Source organism: Leguminivora glycinivorella, chromosome 20 (assembly GCF_023078275.1).
Source record: "Leguminivora glycinivorella isolate SPB_JAAS2020 chromosome 20, LegGlyc_1.1, whole genome shotgun sequence".
Classification (NCBI taxonomy): Eukaryota; Metazoa; Arthropoda; class Insecta; order Lepidoptera; family Tortricidae; genus Leguminivora; species Leguminivora glycinivorella.
The window spans coordinates 1,972,880-2,000,293 of NC_062990.1; the positions used below are offsets into that span (position 1 = coordinate 1,972,880).

The 27,414-nt window shown below is 41.0% G+C and overlaps 1 protein-coding gene across 1 annotated transcript in view; it reads left to right on the top strand.

Moving 5' to 3' along the window:
* Nucleotides 1-27,414, top strand: part of LOC125236899 (ryanodine receptor) — a 302,209-nt gene that overhangs the window by 102,422 nt on the left and 172,373 nt on the right. Inside the window, exons 10-24 of the mRNA XM_048143817.1 lie at nt 1,095-1,266; nt 2,199-2,368; nt 3,408-3,532; nt 4,174-4,377; nt 5,375-5,544; nt 6,272-6,462; nt 8,011-8,151; nt 14,466-14,620; nt 14,724-14,865; nt 16,261-16,471; nt 17,687-17,764; nt 19,181-19,311; nt 21,776-21,959; nt 23,763-23,916; nt 24,635-24,762. Coding sequence (XP_047999774.1) covers nt 1,095-1,266; nt 2,199-2,368; nt 3,408-3,532; nt 4,174-4,377; nt 5,375-5,544; nt 6,272-6,462; nt 8,011-8,151; nt 14,466-14,620; nt 14,724-14,865; nt 16,261-16,471; nt 17,687-17,764; nt 19,181-19,311; nt 21,776-21,959; nt 23,763-23,916; nt 24,635-24,762 — 2,356 coding nt within the window. The remainder of the gene's footprint in view (nt 1-1,094; nt 1,267-2,198; nt 2,369-3,407; nt 3,533-4,173; nt 4,378-5,374; nt 5,545-6,271; nt 6,463-8,010; nt 8,152-14,465; nt 14,621-14,723; nt 14,866-16,260; nt 16,472-17,686; nt 17,765-19,180; nt 19,312-21,775; nt 21,960-23,762; nt 23,917-24,634; nt 24,763-27,414) is intronic.

Here is a 27,414-nt window from a genome sequence, read left to right on the forward strand (position 1 = left end):
AAAATACTCGTGGAAAGTACGCCACTCATATTTCTTGACCTCCTTTAAACGCCTGTTGAATAAAATACTATAAATTAACTATTAGAGTAATGATCATTTCTAGACACATATTTAAATTATCTGTGCTTTTTCAACAAAAAATCGTTACAAAAACCAAATAATCATCTTTAAAAAAATAAACTACTTATCTAAAATATACAACAAAATATTTTTTTACGCTAAGAAATAGACTAAGTCATTTAAATTATGAATAACTCATGACTTTTACAAGAACAAAACATAAAATATCTTTAACAAAATAATAAACTACCATTCAGTAAGTATTCAAAAATCAAACAATATTTTTATGCATACATTAACACGTCTTAATGTAATTAGTAATTATAAAAAAATAGTAGCTTATATTAGATTTTTATATAAACACGTACTTGTAAAAAATGTTTGCAAATTATAATAACGAATATGTATATTCATGACTTAAAATGTTCAATTTCGTACTGAATTTACCATTCATGTGCTAAAATATACTAATGGACTAAGTCATAACTTAGTCAAACATAAATTAATATGAACAGTTATATTTTACAATATAGTGTCATGGTACTTACACCAAAAACGAACAATTTATGACCCGAATATAATTTAACAATAATGACTTATGTTTTATAACACGGGTCGTAGCATAAAACAACGAATAAAATATCATTTTGCAATAATCATTCAAGTCTCATAGTGGGTAACTATGTCATTTTTTGCGTTTTGCAAGAATGAGTCAAGTGTAAAAAAATCGTTGAGTTAACCCTCATAACACATTATTGTAATTTAAATATGTCTTCTGCCAATTACTATAATAAGTTAAGGTTCTTGACACATTAATGCAAAACAGGCAACACACGATAAAGGATTTGTGTTAACCTATTTTTTTACTTTTGGGATAGTGAAAATTTTCAAAATGAAAAGGTCATTTTTGCAAATAGAAATTTAAAAATCCAGCTATAACATGGCATTAAAATCTCATTTTTTTAGTTTTTGTGGGTTGACACATTATTGCTTATCACCATCCATTTATTTGACGTAATTATTTCTCCAAACAGAGACGAAGCCACAACAGCCTCCTGTGCCTTCTACCTCCGCCAAGAGAAGGATGACCAGAAGGTGGTGCTGGAAGACAAAGACCTGGAAGTGATAGGGTCCCCCATCATCAAGTATGGCGATTCCACTGTCATTGTTCAACACTCGGAGACAGGACTCTGGCTGTCTTATAAGGTAATAATTTATAAGGTTCTATTTTAATATATCACGTCTTTAGATAAAAAAAACTCTTATAAATACAAAAACAAAAAAAAAAGACAAAAACAAAAACTTCATTGCTGGCCGGGATTCGAAACCCTGACACCTACGATCTATCTGCGTACATTAGACCGACCTCGTACGACTGAGCTAAGCGGAATTAAAGCGGAATCGATGCGCGTGCGGCGAAATTAACTACCATATTTTACGTTTACAAACGCGAAATAAAAACTCATGAAAACTCGAAAATTCGCGTTTTCCGGGATCTAAGGCTACACTAGATCGATTTTTCACCCCCGAAAACCCCCACATAACAAATTTCAGCGAAATCGTTAGAGCGGTTTCCGAGATCGTCGGTATATATAAATAAATAAATAAATATACAAGAATTGCTCGTTTAAAAGTATAAGATTATAAAATCTTTCAAACCATACAAAAGTTAGGATAAGTACTGAAAAGAGCAGAACACTGCAGTCACAAACACTAGACGCTACTGTGTGGTCCTGCCGGTGACTAAGGTTGCCAGAGCGCAATGAGAGAGTGAGATGTATTAGGGTCTCCCTTAGAGTTGTGAACGTCTACAGGCCACAGTGACTGCTTACCATCAGGCTAGTAAGATTACCAGAGCTCAGGATGTATTAGACCTTTAACAGCACTGGAGTTGCTGGTATCCATATGCTACGGTGACTCTTTTCTGGACTGCAGTTTCTAGGAACGAAAATACTTAAGCTGCTTAGGCGTCATCCATATATTACGTCACAGTGTAAGGGGGAGGGGGGGGGGTCATACTAAATGTGACAAGCCCTGTTAAAGGGATACAAAAAAGCGTGACATAGGGGGGGGAGGGGTCCAAAAACCTGAAATTTGGTGTGACGTAATATGTGGATGATCCCTTATTTCTTTTACAGTCGTATGAGACAAAGAAGAAAGGCGTTGGTAAAGTGGAAGAGAAGCAAGCGATACTTCACGAAGAAGGAAAAATGGACGATGGACTGGACTTCTCAAGGTCTCAGGAAGAAGAGTCGCGTACTGCTAGAGTCATTAGGAAGTGTTCGTCGCTGTTTACTAAGTTTATCACGTAAGTTTAAACCTTATTTATACGTTCTACTGTATTTGATTGTGGATGAATGTAGGGATTTTACATTTAGGTATGCCTAGTTTTGGAAATAATTTTCATCGGATTGCTTCAATTAACTGCCTTTTGTCTTTCTCATGCTCAAAAAGAGTAAAGTGTTTAAAATATTGAAATACTGCGTAATTTAGTCTATTAAGTAAGTATAATTTTTAGTGTGCAAAATTTAAAAATCTTGAAGTGAAAAATCACTATGATAATCATAAGCATCAACATCATAGACAAGTATGGAGAAACATATAAGCGAAAAGGCAAAACGCAACGCAAAACAACAATGATAATGTGACGTTCATGACAGCTGCCACATTTTGCCTCTATGACCTTTGAAGAATCGTCAACTTACACATGGCACCAGTACCTTCAGCATCTTCAAAAGGTCTGGAGTCTCACCCAAGGCAGACATTTTCCACTTTTAAATTTATTCTAAGCCTAGAGGCATCGATTGCAGACGTTTCTGCTAATCAGAAGTTAAAAATTTAGCATGGTTAGCGCATCGTAACTGGTGAATTTCCGATATGACCTGGAACTCCGGTTGCCGTTTAAAAAGTTTAACACTCTTACGGTAGATGTCGCTACGGGTCCCATTGACCTTAGTAGTGGAAAATTTCGCTGGCTTGGTTTAAGTCTTGGTGGCTCAGTTGGCAGAGCGCTGGAGTATCGATCCAGAGGCCGTGAGTTCAAGTCTCACCCAAGGCAGACATTTTCCACTTTTAAATTTATCCCAAAATCATCAACAAAGTGGGACGTTCTACTAAACACACTCACGCATCGCAAAAATTTATCTATTTAATAGGTACAGATGAAGTGCTAAAAGGGTTTCCTTCGTACTTTTCCGGAAATTATTTGTCATGCTAGTTCAGTCGATGTCAGTACATTTTGTACTGAGACTGACTGAAATAGCATGACACGTTCGTACGCTTCCGTAACAATACGAAGGCAAATCTTTTTCCACTACATCTGTATTGATATAAAAACCTGTTTCCAGTGGCCTTGAAACACTACAAGAAAACCGCCGGCACTCAATGTTCTTCGCGTCGGTGAATCTTGGCGAGATGGTCATGTGTCTTGAGGATCTGATCAACTACTTCGCACAACCTGATGAGGAAATGGGTAAGTAACCATACTCGTACTGCTGTTAGTTTTCTCTGTGCTAAAATATCACTGCTGAAAGATGGGGGGTATCCCAAGATAATCAACCCAAATTTGGGGTCCAACACCATAGTAGATGGAATACTGTGACAAGCATAATTATGCTTCTTCAAAGGGCCCCGTAAAGAGAGCTATGTGTCTTGAGGCTCTGATCACTTATTTAGCCCAACTTGATAAAGAGATGGCTAAGGATAGCTATGCTGTTTTCTAGCCTAAAATATCACTGGTAGAAGACGGGTTCATCTAGGATAGCCACACTGAGTTTACTGTCCATTGCTGTTTCCACTTTTTTTTTTTGGACTGATCGGCGATTGACCCTAGTCCCACCTGATAAACCAAACAGTGTCTTTTCAAAAGGACTTATTTCTATAAGCTAACAGAGGTTATTTTTATCTATGTCTTCCTAGAGAAATAAACCTTGTTGACTTATAAAAATAAGTCCTTTTGAAAAGACACCTCAGTTCCATATACTTTCAAACTTGAAACGTAGCGAGAAATCGGCGGCATTTGCTCATTTTTGGTGAGTATCTTTGATCATTTTGACCTTTGCCAAACAACTCAAAACCTAATTCTGAAGATATTAAAACTTCAAATTTCCACAGAACACGAAGAAAAACAGAACAAGTTCCGCGCCCTCCGCAACCGTCAGGACCTGTTCCAAGAAGAAGGCATCCTGAACCTGATCCTCGAAGCTATCGACAAGATCAACGTCATCACGTCCCAAGGGTTCCTAGCCGGGTTCTTAGCTGGAGACGAGTCTGGGCAAAGCTGGGAAATGATCTCTGGATACCTGTATCAGTTACTTGGTAAGTTGTAAGAGGAAATATATGGCCATGATTTTAGGGTCTGGTTATGGAAAGTGTAGACCATTTAGGCGTGGATTTGTGGACACAAATACTCAAGAAACTAGCCAGAGTTGGGAGATGCTGTCTGGATCTTTGTACCAGCTACTTGGTAAGTTTCTGTAACAGGGAACTTGACTGTTCTTAAAATAAAATATTTTATACCATGCACGAAATAAAGCATCAGATAATTATAAGGAAAACATGGACAGAAATTATTTTTAAATCCAATTTCTATTTAATAAGTCAGGTAGAAATATATAAAGTAACTGAATTGACCGTGACGTCACTCAATTCGATTCCATATTTGATTCCATATTAGCAAGTCGTTCAAATTCGTTTTGACAGTTCTTAAAAAAAAGCTGATTTGACTAGGAGGCAAGTAGCCTATACTTCAATATTCAAGACAAAACTGGACTGTCTTCTTAGGTTCTTGTTCATACTGTGACCGTGTTTTGAGGTCTGCCAAGGATGTTTCTGACATAAACTGCTTAAGGTTTAAAACTAATTGGTCAGTACCTGTTCCAAGAAGAAGGCATCCAAGATTGTCTTTGTTTGTTTGAAATTAGGAATATTTGAAACGCTTTTCTTCTTTCAATCTTGTGTAGTATTGTAACGTCGTACGATTTTTTTTTTGTTTGAATCGGAATCCTAAATTTGCGTCTTCTTAGTGCGTTTTCACATTATCCGATCCGATATCGGATGTTGGACCGATATCCCATACATTACAGGCGCCATCTTGGATTTTTTTCTATTGAAATCCTTCCGACATCCGATCGGATAATGTGAAAACGGACTTATGGTGCCCCCACCCCACACTGGGCTGTTATAAACGTCATACATATAACACGGTGTGACAGGGACAGCGCGATGACGCCGGTGTAGGAGCAGCATTAAATGCCCTTTTTTCAAGCTCGGCTTTTATGAACTCGCGATTCTAATATCACGTTTTCTTCCCCAGCCGCCATCATAAAGGGCAACCACACGAACTGCGCGCAGTTCGCCAACTCTAATCGTCTCAACTGGCTGTTCTCGCGTCTCGGCTCGCAAGCGTCTGGAGAGGGAACGGGCATGCTGGACGTATTACATTGCGTGCTGATCGACTCGCCTGAAGCGCTCAATATGATGAGAGTAAGTAATGGATGACCAACATTTCAATGTTTACACTAATGAAAGAGTATCATAGTAGGAAATGTGGTTTACAAGCTTCGGGATAAGGTATAGGGCATATTAGATGTCTTACATTGCGTGCTTACCGACTCGCCTGAAGCATTGAATATGATGAGAGTAAGTAATGGAAAGGGACTACTTAGATGTATTCGTTTCCGAAGGAATGTAGGAGTAGAAGTTAGCTGTAGTGAGCTCCGGAAAAGGGTATTGGAATGATGAACGTGTTACATTGCGTGCTTTTCGACTCGCCTGAAGCGCTCAATATGATGAGAGTAAGTAATGGATAACGAACATTTTCATGTAGTGACTAAGAGATATTTAACAATTTAGAATAAACACAAATTGAGCTGAGTACTGTAATGTTCGTATTTGTACGAGTAAAACGCTTTAGCCCATTCGAATTCAAAAATAGTACAAATTATATTGAAATGTAGTAAAAGAGATTCGCAGTAATTAACTACTGTATTTAGTTCTGACTATAATATTGTCAAAAATGATATTTTTTTAATCTCACCGTTGATTCAATACTTTGGATACTTTTCGAACATCTCCTATTAATCATAGTAACTTTGTAATATTGTACTTTAGTTGAATTTATACTATTTATTGTAATTGTTTACATGGAAAAGTTCCCCTGTGGCCTACTTGCTGAATGTTTTTGATTTTTGATTTTTTTTTATTTCCACAGGACGAGCACATAAAAGTAATCATCTCCCTTCTCGAGAAGCACGGCCGCGACCCAAAGGTCCTCGACGTTTTGTGCTCTCTGTGCGTCGGTAACGGAGTGGCTGTGCGCTCCTCGCAGAACAATATCTGCGATTATTTACTGCCGGGGAAGAATTTACTGCTGCAGACGGCTTTGGTGGACCATGTGTCAAGGTAAGGACTTTTTTGGTAAGGCAAGGCACATGGTGTAAGGTGAGGAAGCGGTTTGTCCAATCCAACCTTTATTAATCGTAAACTAGAACTTTCCTTTGCTAATCCGCGAATAGATAACGTGCAAGTCAATCAGTGCTAACCTGTTATAATTACTTGCGTATTTTTTACATGCAATTAATTTTCCCACCCATCCATTTCATTTTTATCATTTCCATTTTTTGGGTGGGAAAATTAATTGCATGTAAAAAATACGCAAAAAAAAAATACGCAAGTAATTATAACAGGTTAGCACTGATTGACTTGCACGTTATCTATTCGCGGATTAGCAAAGGAAAGTTCTAGTTTACGATTAACATGGATTTCCGCAAAGTAACGCCTGATTCCATCGATTATTTCAACCTTTATTAGACATTAAGAATTACCAAATAATTGTATTTGTAAATGGAATGATCTAAGCCAAGGCTCACTGTGAGTCTTAACTTGTGTTAATATTCAATAAGATTTGGTTGACACTTAATACATACACACATACATACAATCACGCCTGTATCCCATAAAGGGGTAGGCAGAACACATGAAACTACTAAAGCTTCAGTGCCACTCTTGGCAAATAAGGGGTTGAAAGAAAACGAAACTGTGACATTGCAGTGACAGGTTGCCAGCCTCTCGCCTACGCCACAATTTAACCCATATCCCATAGTCGCCTTCTACGACACCCACGGAAAGAAAGGGGGTGGTGAAATTCTTAACCCGTCACCACACAGGCTGACACTTAATACGAGTAGACAAGTCTATTTCGCGAGTTATTGTAGGTATTATAAATGAGAAGTGTATTTTCAAAAGGACTTATTTCTGTAAGTCAGCAAGGGTTATTTCTCTAGGAAGATATAATTATATAAAAAAAACCTCTGTTGACATATAGAAACAAGTCCTTTTGAAAAGACACTCCTCAAATACCATGTCAGATTTTTTCAACCTACGTTATGTAACATAATCATAGGGGGGGGCCTAAACGGGCCCTAGTACATGGGGATATACTAGGGCCATTTTTTTTTTTTTTTCAAAGTTGTCCACCCCACTTTTTTGTAACTTGGGTATTTTTTACGCGATGCATACTCAGAATCGCGAGTTTTGGAATACTCATTTCGCCAAAATAAAGTTGTAGATCAAACATTTATGGAAAAAAAACAACACACTTAATAAAGAGATAATTGTAATTCCTGTAACAATATCTCAATTATGTATATTAAGTACTCTAAATTATATAAAATAAACCCCCGTGTGGTGACGGATTAAGAATTTCACCACCCCCTTTCTTCCCGTGGGTGTCGTAGAAGGCGACTGTGGGATATGGGGTAAATTGTGGCGTAGGCGAGAGGCTGGCAACCTGTCACTGCAATGTCACAGTTTCGTTTCCTTTCAGCCCCTTATTTGCCAAGAGTGGCACTGAAACTTGAGAAGTTTCATGTGCTCTGCTTAACCCTTCATGGGATACAGGCGTGATAGTATGTATGTATGTATATAAAATAAATGTGTTTTTCTTTACAGTGTCCGTCCAAATATATTCGTGGGTCGCGTGGAAGGATCTGCCGTGTACCAGAAATGGTACTTCGAGGTCACAATGGACCATATTGAGAAGACTACTCATATGATGCCGCATTTGAGGATAGGATGGGCTAATACTGCTGGGTAAATAAATTATATATTATTTGTGCCGTTTGTATATCCGAGGTCTTTATAGAGAGAGTACGTCGTAGACGTCGCATCGGACCGATAGATGGCGCCATCGTTCGTTGTAAGTCGCTCCGGCGTCTCACCGCCGCGATGTTGGTAGTCCCGTTTTTCCCCACCTGCAACACAAGGCCCCCCCGCGCCCCGACTCGCCACCAGCCACCCACATTGTTTCGTCGAACGCCGAAGTGACCGGTTGTCGCGTATTCCGTTCGAACATTTTTACAGCATGGTGTCTCGAAATTAATCTTTTAGTTTCTATTTCCTTGTTATTTCTGGTCAAACCAGAGTTATTCGTGTTTTTATTTAAAAAGTGGCTTATAACGTTTCGGAATTATGAAATTTTTCAATTTCATCCGTCAATTCTTTCTTCCCTTTTAATTTGCGCTCGTTCGTCTTGAATAATGAGATATATTATGCCTCGCTAGCGATCATTATTCGTCTTTCGGGGTTCTCACTATAGAAATGAACGAGCGGTGCTTTATGATTCTACCCACTTTTTTGTAAGAAAGTTCCATGCTGCAAAAATCGTTACCGTTAATCAGTTTTCTTTTTAAACTATTCGCATTTCCGAGACTAAAGTAGGAAGTGTTATCCGCGTATTAAAAGTTTCGCGCGAGAATATAAGCGGTAACGTAGGTAAGTTGCTCCGCCGGGGACCACGTGCTCCGGGGACCACGTGCTTCGCGACCGCGGGCTGCGCGACCTGCGGGCTGCGGCGGCGGCGGCGGCGGGCGCGGTGGAGGAATACCGCGCTTCAAGGAGGTTTGAATTTCTCCGACGAATGGGTGAGCAGATTCATATTATTTTAGAAAGAATATGTTCGGTTTCCGATTCGGTGCGGAGGCCCCAAGCCACGTGTCGGCGCCGAAACTTACTGTAGCGCTGCGATAGCGCCGCTGACCGCGGCAGTGTTGTCCGCCGCGTCGGCGCCGCCGAGGTTGCGTAGAAGTTGCCTCCTCGTTAACGATGGCCATCTCTGCGGTGCCGCCGAACAACGTTGTGGCCGCCGCATAGGCGTCGCGTGCGACGCTGTAAGTATGTCTGCTGCTGCCCCGACGCGAGCGCCGTGCCGTTAGTGATCAGTCGTCAATACGCAGGCTACCAGCGCGGATACCTTCTGCCCCCGCCACAACGCCGCGAGCCTGCTGAAGCTGTCCACCAGTATCGCTGGCCGCCACGCTTATGCTGGCGCCTCGATGGTGATGCAGAGCGTTCGTCTGCCGTGACAACGCCGCGATCCTGCTGAAGCTGTCCACCAGTATCGCTGGCCGCCACGCTTATGCTGGCGCCTCGATGGTGACGATGCAGAGCGTTCGTCTGCCGTGACAACGCCGCGATCCTGCTGAAGCTGTCCACCAGTATCGCTGGCCGCCACGCTTATGCTGGCGCCTCGATGGTGATGCAGAGCGTGCGTCTGCCTTGACAACGCCGCGAGCCTGCTGAAGCTGTCCACCAATATCGCTGGCCGCCACGCTTATGCTGGCGCCTCGATGGTGATGCAGAGCGTTCGTCTGCCGCGACAACGCCGCGATCCTACTGACTGTCCACCTGCTGTAGCTGTCCACCAGTATCGCTGGCCGCCACGCTTATGCTGGCGCCTCGATGGTGATGCAGCGAGCTCATCTGCCGTGACAACGCCGCGATCCTGCTGAAGCTGTCCACCAGTATCGCTGGCCGCCACGCTTATGCTGGCGCCTCGATGGTGATGTAGAGCGTTCATATGCCGTGACAACGACGCGAGACGCGACCCTGCCGAAGCTGTCCACCAGTATTGCTGGCCGCCACGCTTATGCTGGCGCCTCAGTGGTGATGCGGAGCGTAATACTGTTAACCGCTGCACAGGCGTCGCAATCCTTCTGCTGCGTCTGCCGTGACAACGCCGCAAGCTACTTGAAGTTTTCCACCGGTGTCGTCGGCCGACACGCTCATGCTGGCGCCTTGATGTCGCCTCGATCGCACGAGGTAAGATTGCAGACGCGGCGACCTTCATCGCGCCACCGAGCGCAATACTGCGGCTGCCGCGAAGGCGTCGCTAATTTTCCTGCCGCGTTTGCCGTGACGACGCCGCGAACTCTGTTGATGCTGTTCACCGATGTAGCTGACTGCCACGCTGGCGCCGGTGCCTCCCGCGCTGACGGCGGCGACCTCGAGAGGGCCACCGAGCACGATACTGCGCGACGCGACAGGGCATCGAGACGCCTTTCGAGCTGACGACGGCCGTCTCAATCTCACCGCCGAACATAACAGCGTCTGCTGCAGTGACAAGCTGGTAAGATTGCTGATGTGGGCCCTTGGTGCTGCTAGCCGCCACGCTGATAACGCCCGTCGCGCCTAAGATGTCACGCTCACCGCGAACACTGTCTTCCCCTACAATGGTGCCACGACCACGACTATCCAGGCTCCGTCTGCTACGGTATCGTTGCAGACTCTGTTGCTGACCAGGCTGATACTACCCTCCAATGTGACGCCGGGCGCCGCTATCAGCTGACATCCCGTACACTATGGTATCCACTCTTCTCTTTCCAGTTCCCGTGAAGTACGACTGTATTTACACTCTATTTTGACCAAGGACTCCTCCGTCGCCGAAGTGAGAACAGATAAATTCTTAAGATGCTACGTCCTAACGTGGTTTGGAGACCCATAGTTGAACGAGGTAAGACGTCAATAACCGGACGAGGAGCCGCACTGCTGCGAGGGTGTCCTGACGATGTTCGCGAGCTATCTAATCGGAGAGGCGCCTCGCGAGAAGACCCTGTGATTCCTGTACATCGCTCATTGTGTAGGTCAAAGACATCGTAAAGGTTTGCGGAATTAAAAAAAAAAAAAAACAAAAGTCCCTTTCAGAATGTCCAGATCTGAATTCGAGCCAGCGTCCTGCATCCTGAGCGTGCGTCTGTTTACCGGGCGGACACCAAAACCGATCGGCAATCTGGCCGCGGGGGTTCCAAGTACACGACGATTTCCCGGAGGCTTGTGGCGCCCCCTGTCCATTCGAGAGATTAACTTATTCGCCGAGCCTCTAATAAACAAATTGGGAAAAATAAACCTGCTACTGCTGACTCCAACAGACTGTCGTACCAGCTCAAAGCGAAAGGGGCCAGGAACTCAGGAGTACTTCAGTAGTTATCATCTGGCTCGACTATACTCAATTAATATAGTGCTTGATTCGATCGTAGAACCTGATTTCATAAATTTCACAACTTTCGTGGTCTACAGAGGAAGGTTGCACCGCTGCAGTTTCCAGCATTACCTCGTACAGCTGCCGATAGCTGTAGGCCAATCGCCCCTGTTTTGCTTGCATCTGCAGCCCGATAAGACCTTCAATAATCGGAACATTGTACGAAGTAAAGCTCTTCCGATGGAGAATAATCTTCAACAGGCGGTGGCGCTGGCGACTGAAGTGACATGCAGCCGGCTTAAGGTTCGCATAGCACTATATGCTATGCACAGTTCAGTTGTATGTTATGTTATGCTGTACGATGGCAGGACTACATCTCTTCTGTTACGAGTAACTACGACAGTAACTGCTGACTCCAACAGACTGTCGTACGAGGTCAGTATGCACCCCCTGGGAGCCAAGTAAGTGACCTTCGGTGACCTCGCCTTCTTCTGCTTCGCCCGTCATCGTACCTCTTCGTCTGCGAGAGCCCTGCATTACGCCGTACAACGGTACGTATTAAGCCTCCGCCACACATAAAGCGCATTCCGCTTCGCTATCAGCGCGCTGAATGCGCGTGCATTCCGCTCGCGTCCGCGCGCGTTGCGCTCGCTATCAGCGCTCGTTCGTTCCCGCTAGCGCCCACTGGGCGCAACGCCAGCGTTAGTGCGGTGCACCGCCATTATTGCGCTCCGCCTACGCTCTTAAAGCGCGCATGTGTGGCGGTGTTAAATTCACCCCTTGACCTGCTACCACGACGTGTTCAGCAACCACCAGCGATGCGACACTGACGTCTCCACCTCTCAGTCTACTCTGTCGACCTTCATTGCACGAAGTAGAAATCCGTCGCATCGGGTTTTGGATTAGGTAATGGATTACCCTAAGAGTCAATGACTGACTTAAAGAAATCGACTGATACCTCCGTCCAGTGTAGTAGCAATCGACAGCGCTCGTACTTTTCATCTTCTAGGCTAGTCTTACCGAGCGATCTGTATCCTCAAATGCCCTCACTAAAAAGAGTTCAGAGTTCAGGAGTCTCGCTTGCAACCGCGCTCGCTTGACGCGAAATAGTCTGATCGAAAATACCAGTATTGTAACAAATAGCCCTTGGGCACATGAGTGATGACCTTTTTCTGTGTTTGATATGGACGTAAGACGTTGGACTTTAAATAGTCATATCAAAGCTAATATTGATTTAGATAATTTTTACGAAGGGTTGACAAAAGCAGTATCAATTACGTTACCCTGCTACAGTACAGATAGTTACACTACTTTTACAGTTAATTTCCACACTTTGTGTCTGAAATTGGGTTTATAACCTGATAATATAACGTGTCTGTTAATAATAATAGTGTATCTAAGGTTTTTGTATCTTGTTCAAGTCAGCTTCGCCTACATCTTTTTTTTTTTTGGCTTTGATCTGCGATGTATAATAATGTCATTTCTCTAACTATTCGCTGACTAAAGCTAAACGTCATCACGAAAATCTCTTTATGCGTTTCTGGCACCGAGATATTCGCGGATCGAAGGCTATTTCGACTGATAAATCTGTCAAATCGGTTCAACTGATTCACTTATTCTTCTATGCTATGCCAATAGGGCTACCAAAGGCTTGCGCGCCAGCTGACTCGCCACCAGGAGATAATAAACAGGTCTCTATAAAGACCTCGGATATACAAACGGCACAAATAATATAAAAATTTTACCTTCCAATAAAATTTGTATTATTTTGCCTGGTATATCCGAGGTCTGAGTGATGCCTTCCTGGTAGGCTTAATATACCGTCGGCACTTCTCCTCAACAATGTGGGTGGCTGGTGGCGAGTCGGGGCGCGGGGGGCCTTGTGTTGCAGGTGGGGAAAAACGGGACTACCAACATCGCGGCGGTGAGACGCCGGAGCGACTTACAACGAACGATGGCGCCATCTATCGGTCCGATGCGACGTCTACGACGTACTCTCTCTATAAAGACCTCGGATATACCAGGCAAAATAATACAAATTTTATTGGAAGGTAAAATTTTTATATTTTTACTCAAACATGGTATGAAATATTGATGTTATGTGCCTTATAATTGGCAGCGAAGTATGACGTTGCAGGTGCGGCTAGGACGATTGATAGATAATGGAATTTCATACAAACCTTGCAGGCCAAGGCCGGCAAAGTCTTCTTTTTTAATTTCCAAACACAGATAATTGTGACATAACATCCAGGTATTTAGCCAATTAAAAAAAACTACAAGGGGCTTTATAGACGTGCCGACTGCAACTGGTACGGGCCCTAGACAATATTTGATTTTGGGGTGCGTTTTCATACAAAAAAAATTTTTTTTCGTTTTTTTTTTTAATTTTTTTTTAATTTTTTGTTTTTTTATAGGCGTATACGAGGCATTAAAGGTGAACGAAAATTCGATTATTTTTGCGCTACGACGCACCGTTTAGGAGATACAGCCATCCAAAGTTACTATTTTCAGTAGACTTTATTTATTTCATACCATGTTTGAGAAAAGCACTAAACATACCTCGGCGGGAAATGGGGTTGCCGGCCGAAGACATATAGACGGCCGAGCGAAGCGAGGCCGGATAGGTCTGAGGTCATTTGTCCCGGCCTCTGTAGTAATGTACTATTACTTTACTTTCCTAGAGGTACAGGAAAATCCCAGGATTTTAATCCCAGGGCAAAAGAAGCAACGCATTTTTAAATATTGGGTATTCAATTTTGCCAATATTTATTGGTTCTCTTCATATTTTCCCTTTAAATTGATAATTACAGCATCAATACGTCGCAAGTAGTAACATCAGGCCGTCCCTTTTGCACTATTTGTAAGTGCGATATACGATAAAACATCAGGCCGTCCCTGTCGCACTTACAAATAGTGCGAAATGGACGACCTGATATTGTATTATTTATCGCGCGACCATGCTTGTCTGCCAGGGCTATAAGTTGCCGATGGATTATTCTGAGTGAGGATCCTCTTTTAGCGTCCCTTTGCTTTCTTTTTTTTATCTACTATACCTACGTCGTGGCGTGAACTATTTTGTTGACATAGACAAAGATAGGTCAAATCCTTGAAATTACTCATGTCATAATAATTAACAATTTTAATGTTCTAGCTATGTACCTTACCCTGGCGGTGGTGAAAAATGGGGCGGCAACGGAGTCGGTGACGACTTATATTCCTTCGGTTTCGATGGAGCCAACCTTTGGTCTGGCGGACGCAAGACTGCAGTCAATAGGAACTACACAGATGAGCCGTATATTAGAAAAGGTACCTTTCTTGATGATCTCAAGAGATTACACAAGTATCTAGGATACCACAGATGTGATTTTTTTTAAATTATCACCAAATGCTGAACACATGTCCATTTCAGGTGACGTCATCGGCTGCGCACTAGATCTCACCGTGCCGATTATCAACTTTATGTTCAACGGCGTAAGGGTCACCGGGTCCTTCACGAATTTCAACCTTGAGGGCATGTTTTTCCCGGTTATAAGCTGTTCTAGTAAACTGAGGTGAGTTATAGCACATTACGATACAAGTGCCGTTTGATAACAGGTCTGGCCTAGCGCGTCACTACGCACAGGCAGGGTCACTACCTGCCTGCTACGCCGCGGTCCCGGGTTCGAATCCCAGTAAGTTCATTTATTTGTGTGATGAGCACAGATATTTGTTCCTGAGTCATGGATGTTTTCTATGTATATAAGTATTTTGTATATTATATATGTCGTTGTCTGAGTACCTACAACACGAGCCATATTGAGCTAATCGTGGGGCTAATTTGCTTCGCTTGATTCAATCTGTGTAAGAATGTCCTATAATATTTATTTATTTATTAGTGCCGAAAAGAGAAAGTTCGGAATAAGTGGCTATAAATTAAAACACGACCGAAGGGAGTATTTTAATTCGACACTGTTGTGAATTGCCTCTTCGCACGTTTTTTAGTAAGTACTTTGAAGTTTCGACATAGTCACATAATGGACCACTTCTCGCACTAGTGTGATATAACCTAACCACAAAATTAATAATAAAAAAAAAACCCCGACATAGTGGACCAATTTTCATGAAACATGGCTAACGACTCTCCCGAATAACGCAGCTTTCAAACAAAAATAACTAAATCTAAATCGGTTCATCCGTTCGGGAGCTACTACAGATAGAGCCCTATTATGGAATTTGCTTCGCAGATTTGCCCTGTGTTTAAATATACAGTACCTTATATAGACCGTCAACCAAATCTTGTCACTAGAAAAAGGCGGCAAATTTGAAAATTCGCGGGCTAGCAACACTAGTTTTGAAAAACGGTGAAAGTTCGCGTGTCATTTGTATCTTATCTGTGGAAATCTCCGACCTACCAAAAAGAGAAATAACTAGCATATATCCGTCCCTTTTTAATACATTATCTAATTCGTAAGGAAGGAGCGAGCCCCTTGAAAAAAAAATATTTGTTGCTGTTCGACGTGCATTGCTGGTTTTTGTTCGTTTCATAGGGATACCATACTTTAGTTTGATGTACATTGCTACTGCCAAAATTTGGTTGACAGGCTATATTATACGATATATACCGTTTAAAATTTAAATATGCAGTTTATGTATTCGATACCTATTTAGTGAGACTTGTGAACTTGAATTAGTAAACTTTTTCAGTACAGATGGTGTGTTTTTTACGCACTAGTGCGAGAAGTGGTTCATTATATGCCAGGTCGAAATTTCGGAGGGCCATCTGTACTGAAAAACGTCGTACGATACACGTGCGAAAAGGTGATTCGTAACTCGTGTCGATTGAAAACACTCCCTTCGGTCGTGTTTTAATTTATCGCCACTCGTTTCGAACTTCCTTTTTTACGCACTTGTATCGTAATGTACTATTTTCGAGGCTTCTAACCTTACAAGTTTTTTTCTCTTTACAGTTGCCGTTTCCTCTTAGGAGGCGAGCACGGTCGCCTCCGCTACGCGGCACCAGAGGGCTACTCACCCCTAGTGGAATCCCTCAACCCTCAACAAGTATTGAGTTTAGAGCCTTGCTTCTACTTCGGAAACTTGGCTAAGCGAGCTTTGGCTGGACCGCCTTTACTGCAAGATGACACAGCATTTGTGCCAACGCCAGTTGACACCACTTTGGTAAGTTAGCTTTATAAATCAACTAATGACACCTCTAGTAGAATCCCTCAACCCTCAATTGGTGTTGAGTTTAGAGCCTTGCTTCTACTTCGGAAACTTGGCTAAGAGAACTTTGGCTGGACCGCCTTTGTTGCAAGATGACACAGCATTTGTGCCAACGTCAGTTGACACCACTTTGGTAAGTTTTAATTATGTTTATTGACTATTCCATAAACTAATATTAGAATCCCTCGATACTCAACAAGTGTTGAGCTTTGCTTCTACTTCGGTAACTCAGCTAAAAGGGCGTTGGCAGGAGCGCCTTTGTTACAAGATGACACAGCATTTGTGCCAACGCCAGTTGACACCACTTTGGTAAGTTTTAATTATGTTTATTGACTATTCCATAAACTAATATTAGAATCCCTCGATACTCAACAAGTGTTGAGCTTTGCTTCTACTTCGGTAACTCAGCTAAAAGGGCGTTGGCAGGAGCGCCTTTGTTACAAGATGACACAGCATTTGTGCCAACGCCAGTTGACACCACTTTGGTAAGTTTTAATTATGTTTATTGACTATTCCATAAACTAATATTAGAATCCCTCGATACTCAACAAGTGTTGAGCTTTGCTTCTACTTCGGTAACTCAGCTAAAAGGGCGTTGGCAGGAGCGCCTTTGTTACAAGATGACACAGCATTTGTGCCAACGCCAGTTGAAACCACTTTGGTAAGTTGTAACGATGTTTATTGACTATTCCATAAACTAATAGTAGAATCCCTCGATACTCAACAAGTGTTGAGCTTAGAGAGCTTTGCTTCTACTTTGGAAACTTAGCTAAGAGGGCTTTGGCTGGACCTCCGTTGTTGCAATATGACACAGCATTTGTGCCTATACCAGTTGATACGACGACACTTGTAAGTTTTAGCGATATCTATTAGCTGCTTTATAAACTACTAGCTTTTGCCCGCGGCTTCGCTCGCGTTAGAAAGAGACAAAAAGTACCTATGTCACTCTCCATCCCTTCAACTATCTCCACTTAAAAAATCACGACAATTCGTCGCTCCGTTTGCCGTGAAGGACGGACAAACAAACAGACACTTTGCCATTTATATGGATTATATATTACTTGTAATGTCTGGTAGAATCCCTCAACTCTCAAAAATTGTTAGGTTTAAAGATTTCTGCGTAAGCTACGATCTCTTAATAAGATTTCAAATTTTACTTATTTTTCTCAGATTACGTTGCCATCGTATGTGGAGCAAATCAGGGATAAATTAGCAGAAAACATTCACGAAATGTGGGCCATGAACAAGGTAAGATTTTACAACTTCAAATATCGTAAGCCTTCATCATAATAGGCTACTAGACTCGTATCGAATTTAGAACATCAAGTTATTGTTTTCTATAGTGTTTGACTTAAGAAATCAATATTTATAGCTTGCGGGCATTAAAAGTGCGTGATGACTGTGTATTTTTTATTGAATATGTGTGTATGTTTTTTTTAAATTATGGACTCCGAAAACGGTGTTGGCCAATGGAGTGACGTCACATAATTCAGATCAACTATGGAAATTAGAGGTAGTAATCTGATCTCCATAGAAGCAACCTCTATTGTATTAAAATTCATAGTGGTTGACGGGTGTTTTTTTCTAAATATACTGACGTCATGTCATAGATATTCTATAGATTAATATGGCTGATGTTGTTTTTGCCTGATCACGCAAAAGTAAACTTTAAATAATTTTTTTGCGGGTTTTTAAGTCATAATAAAATATGGTACTATTTTTTTTTAGTTTAATTAGACAGTAATTAATAATATAAGACATACTTTGAAAAAGGGTCAAGTAGCCTATTGTACTAATTAAACGAAAAATTGGGTTGTAATACTTGTAATATAGATTTTGTGCACCTACTATGCTACTAATTACAACAAAAATGTCGCCGTAAGTGTACGATTGTGGACTATAGTATCAAAATGTTTGTTTAGTATTTTACTCAATTTGAAAGTCACTCGTCACTCACGAATGAACATTATTTTACATTTTTTTCCGACGACCAGTGGCCCGTTTCTCGAAAGGTACAAGCCTTGTATTACAAGTGCGCGAACTGTCAAATCGTATGGGTTGTCATGGAAACACACTAGTAATACAAGGCTTGTACCTTTCGAGAAACGGGCCACTGGGGCCCGTTTCTCAAAACTGAAAGTTACAAGTTACAAGCGGAAGTCTCTTTTCAACTTGTTATGTTAGACATTGACTACCACTTGTAAATTGTAACTTGTAGCTTCGAGAAATGGGCCCCTGGAATTATTCAATCATCATACTAAATACTAAATAATAACACTTCAGAAGTTTACTTAAGATACAGAAACACCGAGTTCTTTTTTTATATAGGTAATACACATTGTTTTGCTACTCTACCAATGCAATATTATTAAAATCAATTCTGACGCATCGTCTTTCTAATTTATGGTCCATACGAACACGTCCATAGATAAGTGACTTGAAATGTGTACAAAACACGAGAATTTAAAGTGTTAATTGTTTACTGTTTAAAAAAATATGTGTGTAAACGTTAACCTCATAAGATCTTCGAAACAAAGCTATATAAATTCAATCCTCAATATCAATTCAGCCTTCTTGAGCTTACCGTGGGCCTCAGTCAATCTGTGTAAGATTGTCCTATAATATTTATTTATTTATTTTATTTAATCATAAATATAATTTCAGATCGAAGCCGGCTGGATGTATGGCGATCAGCGCGAAGACTTGCATAAAATACACCCGTGCTTGGTTCCCTTCGAAAGACTACCGGCCGCTGAGAAGCGATACGATATCCAACTTGCTGTGCAGACGCTCAAGTGAGTTTCTACATAGAATATGTATAGCACAGAGTTGAAATAAAAAAAAAACTGCCGTAGACAATAATTTTAAATATTTCCTACTGCCATGTGTCACAATGATAAATTTAACGTTTTTGCAAAAAAAATAAAAATTGTTTCAATCTCAACTACTGATGTGCGGTTTTCTGAGAAATCCGTCTGTGGGGAATTCTCTATGAAGGAATAATTCTCTTCGTAGGGAATAATTAGGGTAGTCCCTACTTATGGAATTTTGCCGGAAACGGCGGCACATCACTTATTTCTAACCCGGGGAACTTGGGGACATCCATACTTGGACAAGCCACCAGCGCGCATCCATACTAATATTATAAATGCGAAAGTAACGGTGCTGTTCAATTGAGAGTCTGTCTGTCTGTCTGTCTGTCTGTCTGTCTGTCTGTCTGTCTGTCTGTTACTGTCTTTCTGTCCGCTTAAACCACGTAGCCGATTTTGATGAAATTTGGAACAGACAATCTTTAGACCCTGAGACAGAACATAGGCTACTTTTTATTTCGAAAAAAAGGGATGAAGGGGTTGAAAAAGAGGTTGAAAGTTTGTATGGGATTTCTTAATTTTAAAAGATAAAACCATGAAACTTTATATTTTAGCACTTGATAAGAAATCATTAAATATATATTTAAAGTCACATACAGGTCGAACGCGATTAATTAACATTATTTTTACCTTTAAAATAAACATGGTGGGAAATAAACATTAACTAAAAGCGGGTAGATTATATTTATTTGTCTACCCCGAACATTTATATAAATTAATATCGGGTAGTTTTGTGTTGTTTACATCTCCGGTGACATTTTGCTGGGACGTCAGTCTTCCGCGACCACGGCCAGTGCAACCTGGCCGAAACGTTGGGAAAAAAGGTAAAAGTAATGTTAATTAATCGCGTTCGACCTGTATGTGACTTTAAATATGTGTACAAAGCGCGAGAACTTAAAGTGTTATATCATTAAACATCTTGATAAGGGATAGGGATAGGGATAGCGATAGGGATAGCGATAGGGATAGCGATAGGGATAGCGATAGGGATAGCGATAGCGATAGGGATAGCGATAGCGATAGCGATAGCGATAGGGATAGCGATAGCGATAGCGTCAGCGATAGCGTCAGCGATAGCGTCAGCGATAGCGTCAGCGATAGCGTCAGCGATAGCGTCAGCGATAGCGTCAGCGATAGCGTCAGCGATAGCGTCAGCGATAGCGTCAGCGATAGCGTCAGCGATAGCGTCAGCGATAGCGTCAGCGATAGCGTCAGCGATAGCGTCAGCGATAGCGTCAGCGATAGCGTCAGCGATAGCGTCAGCGATAGCGTCAGCGATAGCGTCAGCGATAGCGTCAGCGATAGCGTCAGCGATAGCGTCAGCGATAGCGTCAGCGATAGCGTCAGCGATAGCGTCAGCGATAGCGTCAGCGATAGCGTCAGCGATAGCGTCAGCGATAGCGTCAGCGATAGCGTCAGCGATAGCGTCAGCGATAGCGTTAGCGTTAGCGTTAGCGATAGCGTTAGCGATAGCGATAGGGATACGGATACGGACAATATGGGTATCGTTAGAGGGATGCGGATAATCGGTCGGCGGTCTCTTACAATCAATGTGCTCTAAGACGATCGTTGTTTGCTTGCTTGAAGATTACGTTTGCGATAAGTATAAGCAAAATGTAAAAAATTGTATGGGATAATAGAAAAAAGTACTTTTTACCCACCGATCATAGTGTCGAAATATGGGCTATGTGGGATGTTTATAAAGGTTTCCCCAGCGTATATAGAATTACCTACGCTGTGGTCGATGTGTAATATTTCTACAATCATTGCAAGCAAAAGTATTATGTGCGATCGAAATAATCGCAGATAAATATACCTACAGAGAAACCTAAGGATCCAAATGAAAATCTTAATGAATACTTTTATTACGCGGGCGAAGCCGCGGGTAAAAGCTAGTACCTTATATTCTACTCTTTTTTGCCAGGCTCAAAAATCAACAAGATTTACTTATTGTTTTTAACCGACTTCAAAAAAGGAGGAGGTTCTCAATTCGACTGAATGTTTTTTTTTTTATATGTTGTACTTATTGAAACTCTATGTCCAATATAATGTATTTTGCAATTTGACGACCGGTCTGGCTCAGTCGGTAGTGACCCTGCCTGCTAAGCCGCGGTCCTGGGTTCGAATCCCGGTAAGGGCATTTATTTGTGTGATGAGCACAGATATTTCTTCCTGAGTCATGGATGTTTTCTGTGTATATAAGTATGTATTTATCTATTTAAGTATGTACTATATCGTCGCTTAGCACCCATAGTACAAGCTTTGCTTAGTTTGGGGCTAACTTGATCTGTGTAAGGTGTCCCCAATATTTATTTATTATTTATTTATTTACATAGGACCTCAGTGGCCTATTTCACAATACAGTGTCAATGTCACTATGGTGAAATAGTCCACTGGATGACCTGTTTATTTTATTTCCACAGTCAAACGGCTACAAACCAGCACCTCTCGACCTGAGCGCTGTCACCCTGACACCGAAGATGGACGAACTGGTCGACCAACTCGCCGAGAACACGCACAATCTTTGGGCCAGGGAGCGCATACAGCAGGGGTGGACTTACGGTCTCAATGAGGTTGGTATCAGTCAACATAACACTGAATATGGGTAAATTAGCCGACCAGTTGGTTGTAAGTAATCATGTTATTCAACCAGAAGGTCGAAAGTCACCATAATAGTCAACCAGTTGGTCGAAAGTAATCATATTAGGAGACCAGTTGGTCGAAACTAGTTGCAATCTTTAAGCTGAGTGAATTTAGTCGAGATGGGTCTCAATGAGATTGGTATCAGTCATCATGCCATCGAACATGGACGAACTGGTCGACCAACTCGCCGAGAACACGCACAATCTTTGGGGCAGGGAGCGCATATAGCAGGGGCCTAAATAGATCCATTAATCGACCAGTTGGTCGAAAGTAATCTAATTAATCGAACGCTTGGTCGAAAGTAATATATTAGTCGACCAGTTGGTAGAAAGTAATTATATTAGTCGACCAGTTGGTCAAAACTAGTGCAATATTTAAGCTAAGAAGTGAATTTAGTTGAGATGGATCTCAATAATGTTGATATCAGTCACGTTGATGGGCATTTTCAGAATTTGGGACAACCCAATTAGCGTAAGTTTTTAACAAAAATTAACTCGCTGTCAGTTTTGTGACGACAATTAAGCATGAAACTGTCTAAAAATTTACTTTTTTTCATATTCTGAATGTAGATTATCGCTTAATGTTTATGTAATTAACACAAAAACAATGTTTTTATAGACATTTCATGCTTGATTATCATCACAAAACTGACAGTGAGTTAATTTTTGTTAACTTACGCTAATTAGGGAGTCCCAAATTCTGAAAATGCTCTGATACCCAATCCGGCATCATGCACAATCTTTGAACCAGGGAGGAACTCAATGAGGTTGGTATCAGTCATACAAAAGTTCAAAACTAGGGTGTAGAAATTACTTACATTTGTTGACCAGTTGGTCGAAGGTTGGATTAGTCTTTTCTGATGGACGTTTGTTTGATATTTTTAAATTGTTTCATTATTTATTTTGAACTGTTTTTATTTGTGTCTATTCTGTTCTAGTGTTGTGAGTTAATAAAATCAGTAGTCTTAATTTTGAGGGAGTATTTTTTCAGACTCGAACTTTCGAAGCGTAAGCAGTAGATTTTTTTTTTCAAGTTTTAAATCTGACTCACATCACTAGTTTATTTCCAACATTTGGTTATCATTCACTCCTGCAAGAAGACTGAAGATGCAGAAATCTAAAACTCGGTGGCTGGGACAGTCACACTTAGTATCGACTATGTACTACTAGGTGTGAGGGTCACAGCACATCGGGTTTGTAGATAGCAACTGAAGAAAGAAGATTTGGTGAAGATATTGTTTTCTTCCTTTATTTCAATTCTTCTACGTACTTCATTTACGATTTCGCTCTAATTGTTACTGTATTTAGAGTTACTGTCAAAGTAAAATGTGTAATCACAGTGCATAGACTGCCATCTCTCGACAGTCGACCCCCCTTTTGAACCTCAGTTTTGACAATTTGGTCCATATTCTGAGCTTGATATGTTTTAAAATGTCAAATATTAATATTAGCGCCATCTAGCCGAGCGTACCCCAAAGGTGTATCGCCATCTAGTTCACCGTACCTTTTTCTGTATGGTTTTGGGGTACGTTTTTTTCTTAGACTATCTGTCTATACAAAGTTATATACATACATACATACAATCACGCCTGTATCCCATAAAGGGGTAGGCAGAACACATGAAACTACTAAAGCTTCAGTGCCACTCTTGGCAAATAAGGTTAAACAAGGTTAAGGACATAAAGTTATATAGGTCTTTGATAATACCTAATTCATTCTTACTTGCACCGACAGGACCCCGACATGCACCGGTCTCCCCACTTGGTGCCGTATCCCAAAGTGGACGACGCTATCAAGAAAGCCAATCGCGACACGGCATCAGAGACTGTCCGTACGCTACTCGTTTATGGGTACATGTTAGATCCGCCCACTGGTGAACAACATGAAGGTGAGATGTTTGAGGTTTAGGTGATAGTGGAGACGTATTATTTTGACACATTTTCACTGTTATACCGACCTCATAATTATTAGTAATTAGTAGTACAGTCAGCGTCATATACATTGTGACGGTCAAAGCGCCAAGTATACCGGAACAGATCTTTATTATTTTGCTAACTAAAGTGTGTTACGACATATTTGGCGTTATGGCCGTAACAATAAATTTGACGCTGACTGTACAGTAATAACCATGCCTACAAAAATAGATGCCTGGCCAAGTTGCCAACCGTTTTCACCGTACAGTCAACCAATTGGAACCCTAGGCCACTCTACAACCATGTCAAAATGACAAGCAGTAAGAGATTTCTTACAATCTGATTTATAACGTCACTATGACATAGTTCTACAGTGGCCTAGGGTTCCAATTGGTTGACTATACCTGAGCAAACACTACACCAAATGGCTTGTCTTCTGGTGCATAATATGGAACATTTGTAGATGAATTACGCTTTCTCTCACTATGATACAAACGACTGGCATGATGGCTAGACCTTCAGATTCAGCATGGATATTTATTCTTGTCATGACTATAAATATTTGTAGGTACTTTATTAATGTTCTGGTTGTACTGAAGTATCTACTATTACGAGTGTAATGTATTTATTAACCATAATTTATGTTAATTTAGTTTTCATTACTGTTTCTTCAAAAATACTTTGTCATTACAGCTCTCCTACTGGAGGCTTCGAAACAGAAGCAGGCTGACTTCCGTACATACAGAGCTGAGAAGAACTACGCCGTCGGCTCTGGCAAGTGGTACTTCGAGTTTGAGATACTGACTGCTGGGCCCATGAGGGTAAGTTCTACCATGTTCTACTTAATAGTCTAGTTACACTTTAAAAATCATAACACTAGTATAGTAAGAATTCAACCTTAAATACAATTTTTATATTTAGTTATAACCTGCATGTGTTAGTTTTAGTCTTTAGGGTTTTAAGATTTAATTTTAAGTTAATTATAAGATTAAGATATATTGTTGTTGTATGTAATTTGTATTTTTATCATGAAATAAAAGTGGCATAAAGTTCAAAAAAAAAAAATCTAATCTAACGTTATTAATTATCAATTTAACACCTTAAATACGAGTCTGCTTGTGAAATGAAATCAAATCAAATATTTATTTTCCAAGTAGGCATATTGCAATGCGCATATGAACGTCAAATAAAGCTACCCCGGCTCTAACCCTACGCCTCAGCCTCGAGAAGATTTCAGCCCCCGTCACTTGGGTGTGACTATGATTTTACAAAAAAAAAAAACAATAATATTATCAACCGTTAAGAAGTCGAAGGAAAAACTATAATCAAAATCTAGAACATTCCTTTGCTAATCCGCGAATAGATAACGTGCAAGTCAATCAGTGCTAACCCGTTTTACTTACGTATTTTATACATGCGATTTATTTTCCCACCCTCGCACCGCAAAAATATTGGGTTGGTAAGAAAGTAATGAGCGAATCATAACCAATATTGTAATTTTTATTTAATTTATTATTTTAATCATTTATCAAAAATATAACGGCCTTCGTTATCTACTACTTGTCTCCATCGTTCTGGTAAAGAATGAATAGCATCGGCGAAGAAGTTCTTAGGTTTAGATTCAAAAAACTCAGCTATGTACTGTCGTAGATGGGCTTGATCATCGAACTTTTTTTCATTCAAGGCATTGCTTAGCGATCTGAACAATGCGTAATCCGTAGGTGCCAAGTCTGGAGAGTACGGTGGATGAGGTATCACTTTCCAACCTAGCTCCAATAGCTTTAGCCGAGTCACTTTTGCAATGTGTGGGCGAGCATTGTCGTGTAAGAAATAGTTATTTGTTATACAAGGGGGCAAAGTTGTATTTTAACGCCGAGTGTGGAATTGAAAAACGAGCAAGTGAAAGGATAGTTGAACCACGAGCGAAGCGAGTGGTTCGAGAATAGAATCCTGAACTTGCGAGTTTTTTTAACAAACGAGAAGTAAAATACATTTGCACCCGAGTGTAACACAAAACTTTTCCTCTCACTATAGCGAGGAAACTACAACGCAAAAAATGCATTTATTACTGCTTCCAGTAGTTCCACAGGTGGTAAATCATCTTTATTACTAGATTCACCTACTTTTATCAATTTTAAAGCAGTTAATTTGACTTTATTCAAGGTCAAATTACTTTACCCACTAGTGGATAAAATGCGTTTTTACCCGCTGGTATTAAAGAACAAAACACGTGTTTCCGAGCTAGTGAGGGGAAAAAAACTTTAGCATGCTGTGGACGATTCTGACAGATTTTTTGGTTTAAATTTTCAAGCTGATTACAGTATACTGATGCGGTAACAGTCATTCCACTTGGTAGGAGTTCCCAGTGAATAATACCATGAATATCTCACCAAACATGAATATCCCACAGCATAACTTTTTTCGGGTGAGGCTCTGTTTTTGGTGCCTCTATTCCTTTTTCGTTTGGAGCTAGCCACTGACGTTTGCGTGTGATTTATATATAAGACCCATTTTTCATCTCCAGTGATAAGATGGTCCAACCAGTTGAATGTGCGGCGAAAAGACAGAAGTTGTATGCAGATATCGGCACGGCGGTTTAGTTGATCTCTATCAAGTTCGTGCGGTATCCAAACACTGTATTTGTAGTTTTTTCCCAACTCGTGTAAATGCGTTTCTATGGTGACATGAGAGCAGCCTAACTCGGTAGCAAGAGTACGACTCGTTAGCCTCGGATCTCCTTCAATTAAGGTTTTTAATTTGGCTACATCAATCTTCACCGGTCGACCAGACTTAGGTTGATCTGATAATGAAAAGTCGCCATTACGAAACCGCTGGAACCATCGTTTCACCGTGGCCTCAGACACAACTTCAGGAGCAACACGCTGACATATATTACGCACTGCTTCGGCGGCTGAATGGCCAGACTGAAATTTATATAGTAAGCAATGCCTTACATGCACTTTTAATTCGTCCATTTTCTTTCTTATATTAGCTCGGCGACAGCTAGTGAATGACTGACGAGAAACTGTGCGACTCGCCCTTTATATACTTTCGACCATAGAAGATTCTAGAACTCTCTCAAAAATTTTGTGTGGAATTCAATCGATCGCTCATTACTTTCTTACCAACCCAATAAATACGCAAATAAATATAACAACCCACCACCAAAGATACAAAACTCAACACGGGTGCATATCTATAGACATAACTTTTTTAAATATATTTTTAGTCGTAATAACGATCATTTGATACAATTATTGAATCATATAACAACAAATAATATACTAAAAAAACCGGCCAAGAGCGTGTCGGGCCACGCTCAGTGTAGGGTTCCGTAGTTTTCCGTATTTTTCTCAAAAACTACTGAACCTATCAAGTTCAAAATAATTTTCCTAGAAAGTCTTTATAAAGTTCTACATTTGTGATTTTTTTCATATTTTTTAAACATATGGTTCAAAAGTTAGAGGGGGGGA